The 16,527-nt window shown below is 35.4% G+C and overlaps 1 protein-coding gene across 3 annotated transcripts in view; it reads right to left on the minus strand.

The window, feature by feature from the left end:
* Window positions 1-15,552, minus strand: part of Ubxn2b (UBX domain protein 2B) — a 34,742-nt gene extending 19,190 nt beyond the window's left edge. For all 3 annotated transcript variants that reach the window (XM_047516601.1, XM_047516591.1, XM_047516611.1), the window contains exons 1-2: window positions 15,422-15,552; window positions 9,274-9,377 (exon numbers count right to left, since the gene is read on the minus strand). In XM_047516601.1, the coding sequence (XP_047372557.1) occupies window positions 9,274-9,377; window positions 15,422-15,505 (188 nt within the window). In that variant the 5' untranslated portion in view covers window positions 15,506-15,552. The remainder of the gene's footprint in view (window positions 1-9,273; window positions 9,378-15,421) is intronic.
* Between the last annotated feature and the right edge of the window lie 975 nt (window positions 15,553-16,527).

The following is a 16,527-nucleotide window of genomic DNA, read 5'->3' on the forward strand; positions in this document are numbered from 1 at the left end:
AAAGCATTAAATCAAGCATAGATTTCTAAATGTGGAGTTCTGTGTGACAGCACAGGTCACACACTCATGAAGAACTTATTCGACTTTTTTTTTTTTGTTAATATTCAACATTATTTTTGACTCATCTAAATGTTGGTTCCTTTCTCTCTTGTCATTCTGATTATATTCTCTTCTATGCCTCTTTGTACCTGGAATTTTGTCCCTTGTCTTCTATACTTATCTAGATTATAATGATCTTTTAAGATGTAACAGTGTACTAGGCACCTTATATAATTTATCTCATTTAATTCTGAAAACAATAGCACAATACAACTTGTAAAGGACAGTTAAGTTTTATGTGTGGTCTGTAGACTTTTGTGGATGAAGATATTAAGGCAGGTATCAGACTGAATTTTGAAGAGTTTTCTGTGGATTATGCACCTTTTCTTATAAACTAAAAACAAGGTATTATGTCTAAAATTTTAGACAATGACAGTCTATTAGCTTAAAATGACAAGGAACATATATAACTGTCTTGATTTCTAAAAGCGTTCAAGGAGGTAGACATGAAAGCATATTTTCTGTACTAAATGAACAATGGGCAAATGTTGCTACTGAATGTGAAGGCAAAGGAACTGTATGTGTGCTTATGCTTCAGTGTTAGAAAAATATCATTTACACTATAAGTCAAAGAACAAATTCACCTAGAGACAAATGGACACTAGTAGAATCCCCATTAATTGCTGTGTGGGAGACAGACTTTGATCCCACCAGTGCTAGGGAGAAAATCATTTACAAAAAAGATTGCTAATAATTTGCTATACCCTGTATCTCAGGTGACTAAAATTAGTCTAAGTCTCATTATCTCTTAGGGGAGTTTATCCTTTTGGACACATAAAAATTCTAGAAATAAAATATGAAGTACAAAATCCTTAAAAAAATCACATTATTGGTTGGGGGTTGTAGCTCATTCACTGAAATATCTTAAGGATTATACAAGAATAGCAAGGAAAATAGTAATACATTTATCTTTTATTATAAGAACTCAAATTTTTGATTTGCTATACCAAGAGCAAATTAAGTCATTCAAAATATACTCAAACTAGGGAAGCAAAAACCAAATATTTAATAAGTAAAACTTGGGCATACAAAAATATATTCAGTACTTTTAAAATTTGGGAGAATGCATAAATTAAGGAAGCCATAAAAATATATATTGTGTTGTATATACGTATACATGTAAATGTAACAAATAAGAATTAAATGATAGGATATTCAAACCATGCCAAGATATCAACCTGCTGATTACAAAGGAAAAACTGTACCTTACAATGGAGTGATGTGGTGGTCAGCACCTTAACCAACTGAACATATCACCAATAGTGGAAAAACTTGAAATTTTATATGGTTCCTGATGTAATATAATAAAAAGCAAACAGTATCACTTATCTAGTACTCTCGACAAAAATGTTTAACAAGAATCTAATCATGAGAAAACAACGATCTAGAAAGTGGAACATTTTATAAAATATTTGGTCTAGACTCATCAAAAAGTCAATGTAATAAAGTTTAGATTACATAGGCAAGCTAAAAACAAACAATAAAAAGGTAGGAAGAATGGTCAGGATTCAAAGATTCAAAACAGGAATAATCAAAAACAGTGTAAGGTCCTTGGCTGAATCCTAACCCCCAAGAAAGGGTTACAAGAAGTATAGACTATATATTGGCATCACTGTTAATATTTTAAGGTATAATATGTTACCAAGGTTACAAAGATGTGTATACTCAGAGGATGAATGCTGAAGAACATTGCAATGAAGTGTCATGATTCCTACAATTTCCTCTGAAAGAGGTGAGTAAAAACATGAGTTAGTGTGCACCAGTATAATGTTTTAACAGAGTAAGGACTGGTGAATACATGTGAATTACATACAGTATTCATTCATTGAACTAACCTTTCAATTTTTTGCAGGTTTCAAAATTTATAGTATAAAAAGTTGGTAGAGAAGTTATAAATATTGCTTTTGTTTTATTCAGGTCCAGAAAAACATGTGATTTTTATCTCCCCTACAAAAAGAATATGTAGTGACCAATGAAATAAGAAAAAGTGATTTCCAGTGAATTTTCAAACTTTTGATAAAATCAGACTTTTTAAGAATGAGACATAATTAGAAAATTCAAGTTTCTCCACAGCGATGAGTTATAGTACTGACAACATACTAATGAAAATATTCATGGCGGTTTCTTGATTGCTCACTGTCTGGCGCCTACCATCCGCCACTTGCCAGTCACTTGCCTGTCCATCAGCTGTGTTTCACCTACCCATCACCTACCACCTGAGGTTCATCTCCAGATTGTCCGACAGCAGTCAGCAGACTGACCACAGACCACCAGTGGATCACCAGCTGCCTGCTGTTGCCTGGAAGTTCACTGTCATAATACCTGCGGGTTTGGTTACTCGTGGCTGCCACCATTTTGAGACAACAGCCAGGACTTGTAGGACCCCCGGCTGGATTGACTGAGCCCCGTCTCCAGGACCCCTCAGCCAGACGGATCACTCCCTGCCTCTGGGGCCCTCACATCGACTGACTGCTCTCTACCACCAGGACCCCCAGACCAACTGATTGCACCCCATCTCCAGGAACCTGCAACCAGACTGACCACACACCACCTCCAGGATCCCTGCCTGACCAGCCACATCCTGAACTGCAGCTTCCCATTTGCCAACACATTTGGAAGCCAGAGTGGCCATCTTGGATAATCCTGGAAGCCGAAGCTCCAATTTCTAGGTGGGGAAAATCCCATCCTGAGACTCCTGCTGGAGACTTGAAGCTCATCGTCAGGTACCTCTCATATATCAGACTACTGAAGACTGGGAGGTTTGAATACTACATGACTCTTATAATGTGGATTTTCTTTTTTCTCCTTATTGAAAAATTTTAAGTTTTTCTTTCTTTACTTTTCTCACTCTCTTTTCCTTTTGTTTACCTGTTCCCTCAGAGTCTCTTTCCCACTTTTCCCACGCTAACAACCAACTTCTTTCGATTACACTCTCACTCTTTCTATGATCTAAAACTTCTATATACTCTTTTCTTATTCCATTAACAACTATATCCTATACCCCCTCCATATCCTCTTTGTCCTCCATTAGAAACTGCAAATCTATTTGTTAAACTGAAGATAATAATTGAACTCATTTTGTTTATTATGACAATATTGTTAACGTCCTCATAGGGGCTAGTTCGTTTTGGGTTGCAAACTGTCTGAATTGGGCACTGCTAATATTGATCTCCCCCTTAAATAAAAGGTTTTGGAAACCTATAGGGTCACTATAAGCCTATAGGGGGGAAACTGTAATACCCCAGATCTGCACTGCTAGAGGGGAAGATACATGAACGACATGAAAAAAACAAGGGAAAATTATCCAAACAAATCTAGATTCTATATAAATAGAATCCAGTGACAGTATGATAGAAGAAATGTCAGAAAAGGACTTCAGATTATACATGATTAAAATGATTCGTGAAACAAAGAATGAGATAAGAGAGTAAATGCAGGCAATGAATGATAAGCAACTGAGAGAGCAACTGCAGGAAGCAAAAGATCATTTCAACAAAGAGAGAGATTCTCAAAAAAAAAAAAAAAAAAAAAAAAAAAAAAAATCAAAAAACAAAAAACAAACCAAAAAAATCCAAACGGAAATCCTTGAAATGAAGGAAACAATAAACCAAATAAAAAACTCAATGGAAAGCATCACCAACACACTAGACCACTTGGAAGACAGAACCTCAGACAATGAAAACAAAATATTTAATCTTGTAAATAAAGTTGCCCAAACAGAGAAGATGGTAAGAAATCATGAACAGAATCTCCAAGAACTATGGGGCATCATGAAAAGACAAAATTTAAGAATTATCAGGATTGAGGAAGGCACAGAGAAACAAACCAAAGGAATGAGCAACCTAGACAATGAAATAATATCAAAAAATTTCCCAAACCTGAAGAATTAAATGGAAAATCAAATACAAGAGGCTTACAGAACACCAAGTGCACAAAATCACAACAGATTCACACCAAGGCACATTATAATGAAAATGCCTAACATACAAAATAAAGATAGGATTTTGAAGGCTGCGAGAGAAAAGCATCAGATTACATATAGGGGGAAACCAATACGGATATCAGCAGATTTCTCAGCCCAGACTCTAAAAGATAGAAGGACCTGGAACAACATATTTCAAGCTCTGAAAGAACATGGCTGCCAACCAAGAAAGCTATACCCAGTAAAACTAACCTTCAGATTTGAAGATGAAATAAAATCCTTCCATGATAAACAAAAGTTAAAAGAATTTACAAATAGAAAGCCTGCACTACAGAATGTTCTCAACAAAATATTCCATGAGGAGGAAATGAAAAACAACAATGTAGGTCAGCAAAGGGAGGAACTACCTTAAAGGAAAATCCATTCAAAGGAGGAACCAAGTCAAGTTAAAAAGCAAAAATAAGTCCAAATGACTGGGAATACAAATCATATCTCAATAATAACCCTGAGCGTTAATGGCCTAAATTCATCCATCAAAAGACATAGACTGGCAGATTGGATTAAAAAGAAAGACCCAACAATATGCTGCCTTCGAGAGACTCATCACATAGATAAGGACTTCCACAGAATAAATGTGAAAGGATGGGAAAAAACCTACCACGCATACAGACTCAGTAAAAAAGCGGGGGTTTCCATCCTTATTTTAGATAAAGTGGAATTCAAGCCAAAGTTAGTCAGAAGGGATAAAGAAGGACATTTCACAATGCTTAAGGGAACCATAAATCAGGAGGACAAAACGATTGTAAATATTTATGCCCCAAACAACGGTGCATCCATGTACATCAAACAAATCCTTCTCAATTCCAGGAATCAAACAGACAACAACACAGTAATTCTGGGGGACTTTAACACACCGCTGTCACCACTGGATAGACCTTCCAAACAAAAACTAAACAAAGAAACCACAATCAATAACACAATCAATAACTTAGACTTAACAGACATATATAGAATATTCCATCCATTAACGAGCGAATTCACTTTCTTCTCAGCAACACATGGAACCTTCTCGAATATAGACCATATGTTATGCCACAAAGCAGCCCTTAGTAAATGCAAAAAAAAAGAGATTCTGCCTTGTGTTCTATCAGATCATAACGGAATGAAATTATAAATCAATAACAAGATAAAAAACAGAAATTACTCCAACACCTGGAGACTAAATAACATGCTACTGAATGAAGCATGGATAACAGAAAACATCAGGGAGGAGATAAAAAAATTCTTAGAGGTAAATGAGAATGATGATACAACATATCAAAATCTCTGGGACACTATGAAAGCAGTACTAAGAGGAAAATTCATTGCATGGAGCGCATTCACGAAAAGAATAAAAAGTCAACAACTAAATGACCTAACATTACAGTTCAAAGCCCTAGAAAAAGAAGAACAGAACATCACCAAAAGTACTAGAAGACAGGAAATAATTAAAATCAGAGCTGAAATCAATAAAATTGAAACAAAAGAAACAATTCAAAAAATTGACAAAACAAAAAGTTGGTTCTTTGAAAAAGTAAAAAAAATAGACAAACCCTTAGCCACACTAACAAAGAGGAGAGAGAACACTCAAATTACTAAAATTTGTGATGAAAAAAGGAAATATCATGACAGACACCACTGAAATACATAACACAATGAGAAGCTAATTTGAAAATCTATATTCCAACAAAATAGAAAATACTGAAGACATCAACAAATTTCTAGAGACATATGATCCTCCCAAACTGAAGCAAGAGGACATACACAATTTAAACAGATCAATATAAAGCAATGAAATAGAGGAAGCCATCAAAAGTCTACCAACCAAGAAAAGCTCAGGACCAGATGGATTCTCAGCTGAGTTCTACAAGACCTTCAAAGAAGAACTCATTCCAATACTTCTCAAAGTATTCCAGGAAACAGAAAAGGAAGGAACTCTACCAAACTCATTCTATGAAGCTAATATTACCCTCATACCCAAACCAGGAAAAGACACATCAAGGAAAGAAAATTTTAGACCAATATCCTTGATGAATATAGACGCAAAGATACTTAACAAAATACTGGCAACCGTATCCAAAAATATATTAAGAAGATAGTGCACCATGATCAAGTGGGGTTATCTGGAGAATGCAAGGTTGGTTCAACATCCGTAAATCAATAAATGTAATCCATCATGTCAATAGACTTAAGAATAAGACTCATTTGGTTATTTCAATTGATGCAGAAAAAGCGTTCAACAAAATACAACATCCCTTCATGTTCAAAACACTAGAAAAAATAGGGATAGTAGGAACACACCTGAACATTGTAAAGGCTATTCATGCTAAGCCCATGGTCAACATCGTTCTTAATGGAGAAAAACTGAAAGCAATCCCTTTAAAAACAGAACAAGACAGGGATGCCCTCTTTCACCACTTCTATTCAACATCGTACTTGAAATACTAGTCAGAACATTAGAAAGACTAAAGAAATTAAAGGGATACGAACAGGAAAAGAGGAACTCAAGCTGTCACTATTTGCTGATGGCATGATTCTCTATTTAGAGGATCCAAAAACTCCTCCAGAAAACTTCTAGACCTCATAAATGAATTCAGCAAAAAAACAGGATATAAAATCAACACACATAAATCTAAAGCATTTTTATATATAAGTGATGAAACATCTGAAAGGGAAATGAGGAAAACAACTCCATTTGCAATAGCCACAAAAAAAAAAAAAAAAAAAAAAAACCTTGGGAATCAATCTAACCAAAGAAGTGAAAGAGCTCTACAATGAAAACTACAAAACACTGAAGAAAGAAATTGAGGAAGACCTTAGAAGATGGAAAGATCTCCCAAGTCCTTAAATAGGCAGAATTAATATTGTCAAAATGGCCATACTTCCAAAGGTGCTATACAGATTTAATGCAATTCCAATTAAAATCCCTATGACCTTTCTCACAGAAACAGAAAAAGCAAACATGAAATTCATCTGGAGGACCAAAAGACCCAGAATAGCCAAAGAAATCCTGGGCAGGAAGAGTGATGCAGGAGGTATCTCTATACCAGACCTTAAACTCTAGAGCAATAGTAACAAAAACAGCATGGTACTGGCACCAAAATAGACAGGTAGATCAATGGTACAGGATAGAAGACACGGAGACATAACCACATAAGTACTGTAATCTCTTACTAGACAAAGGTGCCAGAAACTTACACTGGAGAAAAGATAGCCTGTTCAACAAATGGTGCTGGGAAAACTGGAAATGCATATGCAGTAAAATGAAAGTAAACCCCTATCTCTCACCCTGCACAAAACTCAACTCAAAATGGATCAAGGATATAGGAATTAGACCTGAGACCCTTCACCAAATAGAAGTAGGCCCGAATCTCCATCACAGTGGCTTAGGACTATATATCCTTAAAAAGACCCCCATTGCGCAAGAAATAAAAGCAAGAATCAATAAATGGGATAGATTCAAACTAAGAAGTTTGTTCTCAGCACAGGAAACAATTAATAATGTGAAAAGAGAGCCTACTGAGTGGGAGAAAATCTTTTCCACACACACTTCAGACAGAGCACTCATCTCCAAAGTTTATAAAGTACTTAAAAAACTTTACACCCAAAATACAAAGAACCCAATCAATAAATGAACTAAGGAAATGGGCAGACACTTCACGGAAGAAGATTATAGGTGATCGACAAATATATGAAAGTGTTCATCATCCCTAGTAATTAGAGAAATGCAAATTAAAACCATCCTAAGATTTCATCTAACTCCAATTAGAATGGCTGTTATCAAGAACACGAGCAATAGTAAGTGCTGGCGTGGATGTGGGGAAAGAGGCACACTCGTATATTGCTGGTGGAGTTGCAAACTGGTGCAGCCTCTCTAGAAAGCAGTATGGAGATTCCTCAGAAAACTTGGAATGGACCCACCATTTGACCCAGCTATCCTACTCCTTGGTTTATACCCAAAGGACTTAAAATCAGCATACTACATTGATGCAGTCACATCAATGTTTATATCAGCTCAGTTCACAATAGCTAGATGGTGGAACCAACCTAGATGCCCTTCAAATGACGAATGGATAAAGAAACTGTGGTATATATACACAGTGGAATATTATTCAGCTATAAAGAAGAATAAAATTAAGACATTTGTTAATAAATGGATGAAGTTGGAAAATATCATGCTAAATGAAATAGGCCAACCCCAAAAAACCAAAGGCTGAATGTTTTCTCTGATAAGTGCATGACAATGTATAAGGGGGAGGGGTGATGGGGGGAAGAGAAGAATGAAGGAACTTTGGATGGTGTAGAGGAAAAAGGGGTGGGAGGAGGTGAGGATGGAAAAACAGTAGACTGAAACAGACAGTATTACCCTATATATATATGTATGATTACATGAATGGTGTGAATCTACATTGTGTACAACCATAGAAAAGAAAAGTTGTACCCCATTTGTGTACAATGAATCAAAATGTGTCTGTAAAAATAAAAAATATTTTAATTAAAAGAAAAAAAAAAGAAAATATTCATGGCAATAAAGTATAGTTGGCTGTCATCTCTTAACTCTCCACAGTTAGTTCTGTTTACAGAACAGGGATTTTAGCAACAGAAAATACTATCCAGGAGGTAATTTATTAGATAAAGCAAGATACAACAAAAGCAGAAGCAGACATCAGAAGTTACAGTGTCTTAAAAGGAGGACAAAAAGCCAGAGAGGCTTCATGGATGGGCTTTTTTTTTTTTTTTTTTTGCGGTGCTGGGGATTGAACCCAGGGCCTTATGCTTGCAATGTGAGCACTCTACCAACTGAGCCATCTCCCCAGCCCATGGATGGGCTTTAAGAAACAAACGAACCCTTAAAAACTGACGAAATCACACAATAGTTTTGCTTTGGAAGGAAAGGTCCAAAGGTTTCATTGGATCCTCAATGAGTCCTTGACTCAAAAAAAAAAAAAAAAAAAAAAAAAAGGACCACCGTGCCCAAGAAAAACTGCGTTCAAGACATTATTTTATATGATGCCTATTACACTATCAGGTCTTTAAAGTAATTTTCTGGAAGTTTCTTTTAGCATTTTGACTATAAAAATTTTAGGAATAGTACCCAAATAATAATAATTTTTAGAAGTCATAGTTTAAAAAATCCCCAAGACTATTTAAAATAATTTGGGATTAGTGAATTAAAAAGGTTTTTTTTTTTTTTCTTTTAAAACAAAGCTTACCGTTGAGGTGGTGTTCGTGGGCTCTTAAAGATTGTAGCTTTAGGTCTATCAGACTTGGAAGATTTGCATTTCACTTCATCTTCATATAATTCTGCCAAGGCCAACTACACAATAACAGACTCGTTATAAAGCATAACACTGGAAATAAACTCTCCTATATTAAATACTTACAAATAGAATATTAACTTGAAATTGAGTAGGAAAGACTTCTCAAGAAAAAATGAAGACTGTTGCTTCAAAAGATGAACCTTTCCAAAATAAACTCATTGTATATCTTATTTTATAGAATTATCCAAAATTCCACATCTACAAATGCAAACTTAAGTTATAATAATTATTTATTACCAAGTTTCAAAACTCAGATAAGAAATCATTTTAAAATTCATATCTACATAATTCTCCAATTCTTTTAATTTTTTTGTTGTTTTTGAGGCAAATATACTTGAGGCATATATATTCAAGGGAGGAAGTGGGTTATCTGGAGATTGAGAAGTCTTAAGAATTCTTGAAAATGTTTCACATGAATGTCAGCATTTTTCATCAGATCTCCTAAAATAAATTGAGGTATTTTCAAATTTCAAGCACATAAAATTTTTTTCAAAAGTATTGTTTAAAAGTCTACCAGATACAAAATGCAGTCTGTGAAAATAAAAATAAAAATTTTTAAAAAGTCTACCAGTCATAAAATTTCAAACTTAGCAAAATGAGTTTCTGAAAAATATAAGACAATGAATTATGTATGTGTGTGTATATATGGTTTATGTACCAAATAACAATATTACCCATATTATATATTATAGATATATATTTGATATCTTCAAAATGAAATAAACAAAACCAAATTTGTTCTTGAAATGGAATTCAAAAACAGTATTCCAAATATTTCAGGTTTTTTTTTTTTTTTTTTTTCACTTTTGACATCTGGACAATAACTCAAATTTTCTGCCCCTTGTGGCTAGGCTATTCATTCACAACTAGCATAACCTAGTCCTTAGGATTTTTTGGTCAAAAACAAACAAGACTGATAAAGTGCTCCTTTTGGAAGCACAAGATGTATGAAAACCATTTCCATGAACTGAATTCCTCAGTAGAAAAAGAAGAGCAGAGGATTAGGGCAAAGTCAACTTGTTGGATATGCTAGTAGTCAACTTATAAAATGTACATAAAAGACGAAAATGAAAGGCTCTATTTTTTCTAAATTTTTTTTATCCCTACCCTACTCCTTCACAGGTCCAACTATTTTCATATTTCTAACATGGAATTTTGCTAGAAATTCAAATTATAAGTTACTTTGTAATTTTAAACTGAATTCAAATCTTAACTAGGGTCTTACTGTGTAATTGTGGGCAAATTATCTAAGCTCTTTTAGCCTTAGTTCTTACATCTTAAAATGCCTATAAAAAAGTCTCATAATGTATGTAAAGCACAAAGCAAGTTGGCACCATTCCTAAAAGATCACTATTTTAAAAATGTTTCACTGATTGTATCAGTGATTCGTTTTTACCAATATTTCTTCCAGCAGTGTCACCTATATATGTTTATAGTTTATTACCCTATTCTGAAAAACTAAAGAGGTGAGAAAGGGGAGAAAAACCAACCAATCACTTGGCTCTATAGTTTTCAGAAATTTCAGTTCCTTGAAATCTCTTCATTCAGAATTATGTTCTTTGGTAGGTTTCCTTCTTAGCCGATTATATTATTTCAGTTCTAAGAAGTACTTTTATGCTATCCTATTCCCTTTGATGCCAAGTGCCATCTGTATTTAAAAGGTCCTTTTCAGATAACTTTTTTCAGATAAGCTTTTCAGATAAGCTTTTCTAACTTTCTTAACTAAATATCTTACTTTTTAAATCCTCATAGCATATACTATCTCCTTAACAATATTTATATTAAGTATCATGTTGTCATTACAGGCTAAGTACCCTTAACTTTTAGGCTTGTGAATGGAATGCTTTAGATTTCAAAGTTCTAGATTTTGAAATATTGTACAGAATTTACTGGTTGAGCATCCCTAGTCCAAAATTCTAAAACCTGAAATACTCCAAAATCCAAACCTCATGTGCTAAAAACATTAAGGATTTTGGAGCATTTTAGATTTTCTGAATAGGAATGCTCAACCTGTAGTTGTATGCTTCTGCTCTTAGATTTTTTAAGTTTTCCAAGTTACTTCTAACATAGTACGTATCTGGCACTTTCCATCCACATTGAGTTGTACAAAGACTAACATATGAATCAGAGATACAGATTATTATATATATATATATTTAAAATTGAGATATTTGCTATACCACTTTCCTTGTTTTCTGCTTTAAAAAAATTTGAATAAATGCTGCCAATCAGATCATATTTTCCTTCTGTAAAACAAATAAAAAAAATGCCTTTGCCTCCATGGAATATGAAAAACATTAACAAAATAGGAATATTGGGAAAATGATACTATAGTAGGGAGTCTACTTGCTGAAAGATCCAGTTATTTATGACACATCATTAACTTAGAGGTAAACAAATATTTAGAGGGAGTAGATGCCATGTGGTATCATAAGACATAAATTGAATACTAGATATTTTTAAAGTGTAATTTATATATTTGACATAGCAGATGACACCACAAAAACAAAATGCTATTTTCAATTGATCAAAATTAACTGAAGTACTGTCAAAACCAACATATTAACAATAAAATCTCAAAATCCAAGAAGTTGTTTCTATAATACAGAAAGAGTGCATCATGCTGGCACTCCAGAAGTTTTGGACTTTGGACCATTTCAGGGTTTAGATTTTTGGGTTAGGGATGCTCAACTGATAAAATATGCAAGAATTTCAAAAATCTGAAAAAATCCCAAATCTGAAACACTTCTGGTCTCAAGACTTTAGGATAAGGGAATACTTAACCTGTACCAATAATCTTTCCTTTAGAATTTGATATGTGAAGAATTTTAAAACAAAACTGAAGCAAAGTAACTAAGAAAAATCAAGTACATAGCAAAAGATTGGCAATACTTAAAACTCAGCCTTATGGTGACAAGTGCTACAAGATGTAACAAGGGTTTATTAAACATAATAGTTACATCAATATCACCTGGGAATTTGTGAGAAACATCCTCTACATCTAATGAATTAAAGCTGGGGCAAAGCCCAACAATCTGCTTTAACAAGTCTTCCTTCTGATACACTAAAGTTGAGAACCAATGTTACAGAATAATGATATACAACAGGACTACAATACTTGCACTTGCGGCAATTGTAACACAGTATTAAACATTCTTAATCTTTCCTTCTTACAGTATTATCAAGTCCACCTTATTAATTCAAATCCTATATTGGTTATCCCTAATGCATCCTCTACTCCAAATTTCATCCTCAATATGGAAGCAAAGAATTAAGAACAGAAAATTTTTCCTTTTGACATTATTCTGGAGGAAAACTGAGACAAAAGCAAACAATTAAATATCTTAATGAACTGTTAAGCTAAACCCTTTGTCTGGATGAACTGAAGGTCATCAAAACAAAAAACTTGGAAACATTCAGAAATACTACTAAGCCTAGGGATGTTTTTAGACTTATTCTTGTCACTAACAATATTAGCCCAAACTTTCCCACTGAACCTAACTGCACAACTGGGGAGATGAAAGGGAACCAAGATAATTCACTCTTGATTTGAAGCTCTAAATGAAGATTCCTAAGTCTACAGTTTGCAAGTCAGAGACTCATAGTGCAGGCAAGGCTTTTGGGAGGCAACTATGCAGCCCTCCTTTGGTGGTACCTGAAACAATTCTTCCTAATTTAGGTGCTGCTGACAAATCCTACACTACATAACAGCTAAGATATACTTACTTAGGAATACCTTGGCTTGCTCCAGTTAGTAATACATCACCCTTTTTCAAACCCTGAAAGACTCAGTGCAAATGGTCAGGGAAGTAAGAAGAATCTACTGAAAACTGCACTTTACTGGGTAGCCTTTAAAATAAACATGCTTAAATTAAACAATAAGATAATCCATAAGTAATCAATATCCATGAAACCAGTTGGGAAGAACATTATCCAACTCTTCTAACCTTTGATAATATAATTTATTTCTTGATATATCATCATTTTCATTGTTTTTAAAATTTACACGTCTTTTATATTCTAATTAGATTCTAAGGGAAAGATTATCAAATACTGTATTTGATACATCAAATCACATTCATAAATCAATTACATTCCTATTGACCTACCTACCATAAAGTTGATAGATGAAAAAAGAATCTTCCAGTGTAGGGAGAAAGTATTCTCAATATTAACATCTATCAGAACATCTCAAATCATTATTCATAAATTAATCAACTGGATTAAGTCTGTAAACAATTTGCCAAATATCAAGTGCTCACTTTGCACATAAAAAAAAGTGGGTTTAAATCAGAAAAAGGGTATGAGGTTATTTTTAACTTTAATGGCACTAAATAGTGACTGAACTGTGAAAGGACTGAGGCAAGGGATAATATAGGGATTTTTTAGAGTCCTTTTATAGGCATTACTTCATCCCTACACCACCATCATATCACCTTCAGGTTACAAATAAAGATAATGAGGACCAGTGAGGTTAAGAAATTTCTCCTAAATTCACACAACTATGAAGTGGCAGGACCAAAAGGCAAACAAAGTTGATCTAGCCACTAATCCATTTTCTCAACACCCCATGCTGCCCTTCTTAGTTCTACATTAGAAAACATGAGGTAAATAGAAGCGGGTCTTTTCCTTGATTTTATTTACTACTGAATCAACTACAGGCACTGGAGTTCATCTAACATTCAACTGAGCTCTTCGTTCTCCAAATTCTTCACCTTATTAACTACTACTCTTAGCCCTCAATGGTACGTCTTAAAATGTTATCCTAGTTCTCCAAAAAAGCATCTAGGTTTCCGAAAGCAGAAATACCTTTTACATTTCTGTACTGTTAAAAAAGGATATTGCTCAGACCAATTAAATTAAAAAACCAAGTAAAACAAGGCCAAACAAAACCAAAACCACAGCAGGCTACCAAAACTTCAAGCAACAATGTGATCTGATAACATTTATAGAAAAATGGAAGTGAGTCACAGAAAACTTAATACTGCTTGGTCAATCAACCATTAACAGCTTAACTAGTTACCTAGTTAACTAGGATCACATGTAACCAATCAAAGCTGAGTTATGTTTGTTAAGTTCTGTATTGGTTTGTTCTGTTGGGCCCAGTCTAGATGCCCCATTTAAATTGGCGAACTCCTACAAATTTTACTTACTAACCTTCCACAGTATCCAGCACAGACTATGGATTAGATATCCTATTTATCTCTGCATTTCCGAAAGCTAAGGAGTAAGTCATATGGCAGGTGATGAGTATGTTTGTTCTAATAAGTAGAATCAAAATGTGGCTGTAACTATAACAGTTCTGTCAAGATTTGTGGATTCAATCGCATTTATTTTTAATGACAGTTCCTTAGAGAGGTTTGTTGAATTTTAGCAATGATTTTATAAAGGGACAAAAAAAAGCCAAACATTACTCAAGCGGTGTTATAATCTGATAATAAGATTTGGTTTACTGGTATTTAGTCAACCAAGTCATTGTCTATAACAATATAAAGTTTTATTTCCCCATTTCTAAGTGCACTGTTTTACAGACTACCCTTTACAACCACGTTACACGTTTGTAGAATGAATTGCTTTAGTCTACCCCTTAAAAAAAGGGTACTTGATGGAAAGGAACCACTTTTATATTTAAGTAATAAAGTCAGAAACAACAACCAAGACAAGAAAAAGCCAGCACACATTATTACTTGTCTAAGTGCGCATTTATCACCGTCCATACTAAAATCTTTCTCCCAAATCTCATGAAGGACGCTCGCCCGACCCCGCAAAATGCCATTCCAAACTAAGAGTTGCTTCTTGCACTGTACGTGGGGTAAAAGGGAAACGAAGTGCGCGCGCGAGAGGCTTCGGCACCTGTTTCCACATCCACCACTGTGCAATGCACTTCCCGGGAGTGACCCCCACCGCTGGAGTCTCAATTCCGTCCCAAGAGCATCAGGGAAAGGCTCAGCTAAACTCAATGGCGGCCTTTAACCCGTGCCTGCTCGGCAGTCGCCGGCCCCGCCCGCTACAGCGCCCCTTGCCTCAGCAACTCGCGCACCTGTAAGTCCCCCGCGCTCGGGGGCCGTGGCCTAGAAGACCTCCTCTCCTGCTCCTCTGGCTCCGGGACACCACCCTCCGCCATTTTCCGCCGGCTCGCGGCGCCCGCCGCGGACGCATTTCCTACGACTTCCGGGGTGGTTGCTTAGCAACTGCGAGAAGGGGCGGAGCCATACTGTGAACTCCCGGGGATAGGGCGGAACTTCACGAAGTGCGCAGGCGCCCTTGTTCCCCCGAGCGCGCCTGCGTCCAACCCGTGCTTTCTTGCTAGTCCTGTCATCCTATTTTCCTCAAAAATTTATCAGTTTCAGTCTGGAGTTCACTCTGCCGCATGCTTGAAGGCGCTGTAGACTGCCCTACAGGGCAGCGATGACTTACTAGTTCATTTAATTCAGCAATGAAAACGTCCTCTGGATATTTTATCAGGTGAACTTTATAACCTCACCTGTCTAGGGTTTGTCAAATTCTCTCCTCCCTATCAAAGACTGAACAGCACATCGCCTTCACAGCATGTATTGGTATTGGGAGCAAAGAACACCATAAAAACTTACAATCAAACTGGAGACCTGGGATTTATTTAAACACTTGTCACATCCCAGGTACTTTTATGCCCTTGGGATATGAGCAAAAAGAAATAGGCCTAGTCATTATGAATCTCCCAATCTGGTGGGCAAAAGAAAGATGTAAACAGACAATAACATGTAATTTGTAATAGAGTTTTATAGGAAGTGTTATGCAAGGAATGTGGGGTGGGTGAGAAGGGGGAATATTCTGTTGGTGTCTGCTGTGTGCATTATGCTAGATGTTGGGATTCAGAGGATACATCCCCCAAATACGCTGCTTTGACATGTTAATTATTTTCCACCAAAGGCACTTGAAAAACAGCAGTAGCTAGAGAAGCACTCTGACCTTCCTTTCTCTTTCAGAAAGCAAGAAACAATCCTCATGTGAAAATGTCTTCCTTTTCTAGGAGGAAAGAAATCTTACCACCAGAGACAAGGAGTTGAGACTCAGAGAAGTCTGTGCAAACAGACCTTTTAAAACTCATACCTTCCTAGTTACTTTTCCAAAACTTCTGCTCTTTGTTCAGTTTAGTAAAAAAAAAAA

The sequence above is a fragment of the Sciurus carolinensis genome, chromosome 1, assembly GCF_902686445.1.
Source record: "Sciurus carolinensis chromosome 1, mSciCar1.2, whole genome shotgun sequence".
Lineage (NCBI taxonomy): Eukaryota > Metazoa > Chordata > Mammalia > Rodentia > Sciuridae > Sciurus > Sciurus carolinensis.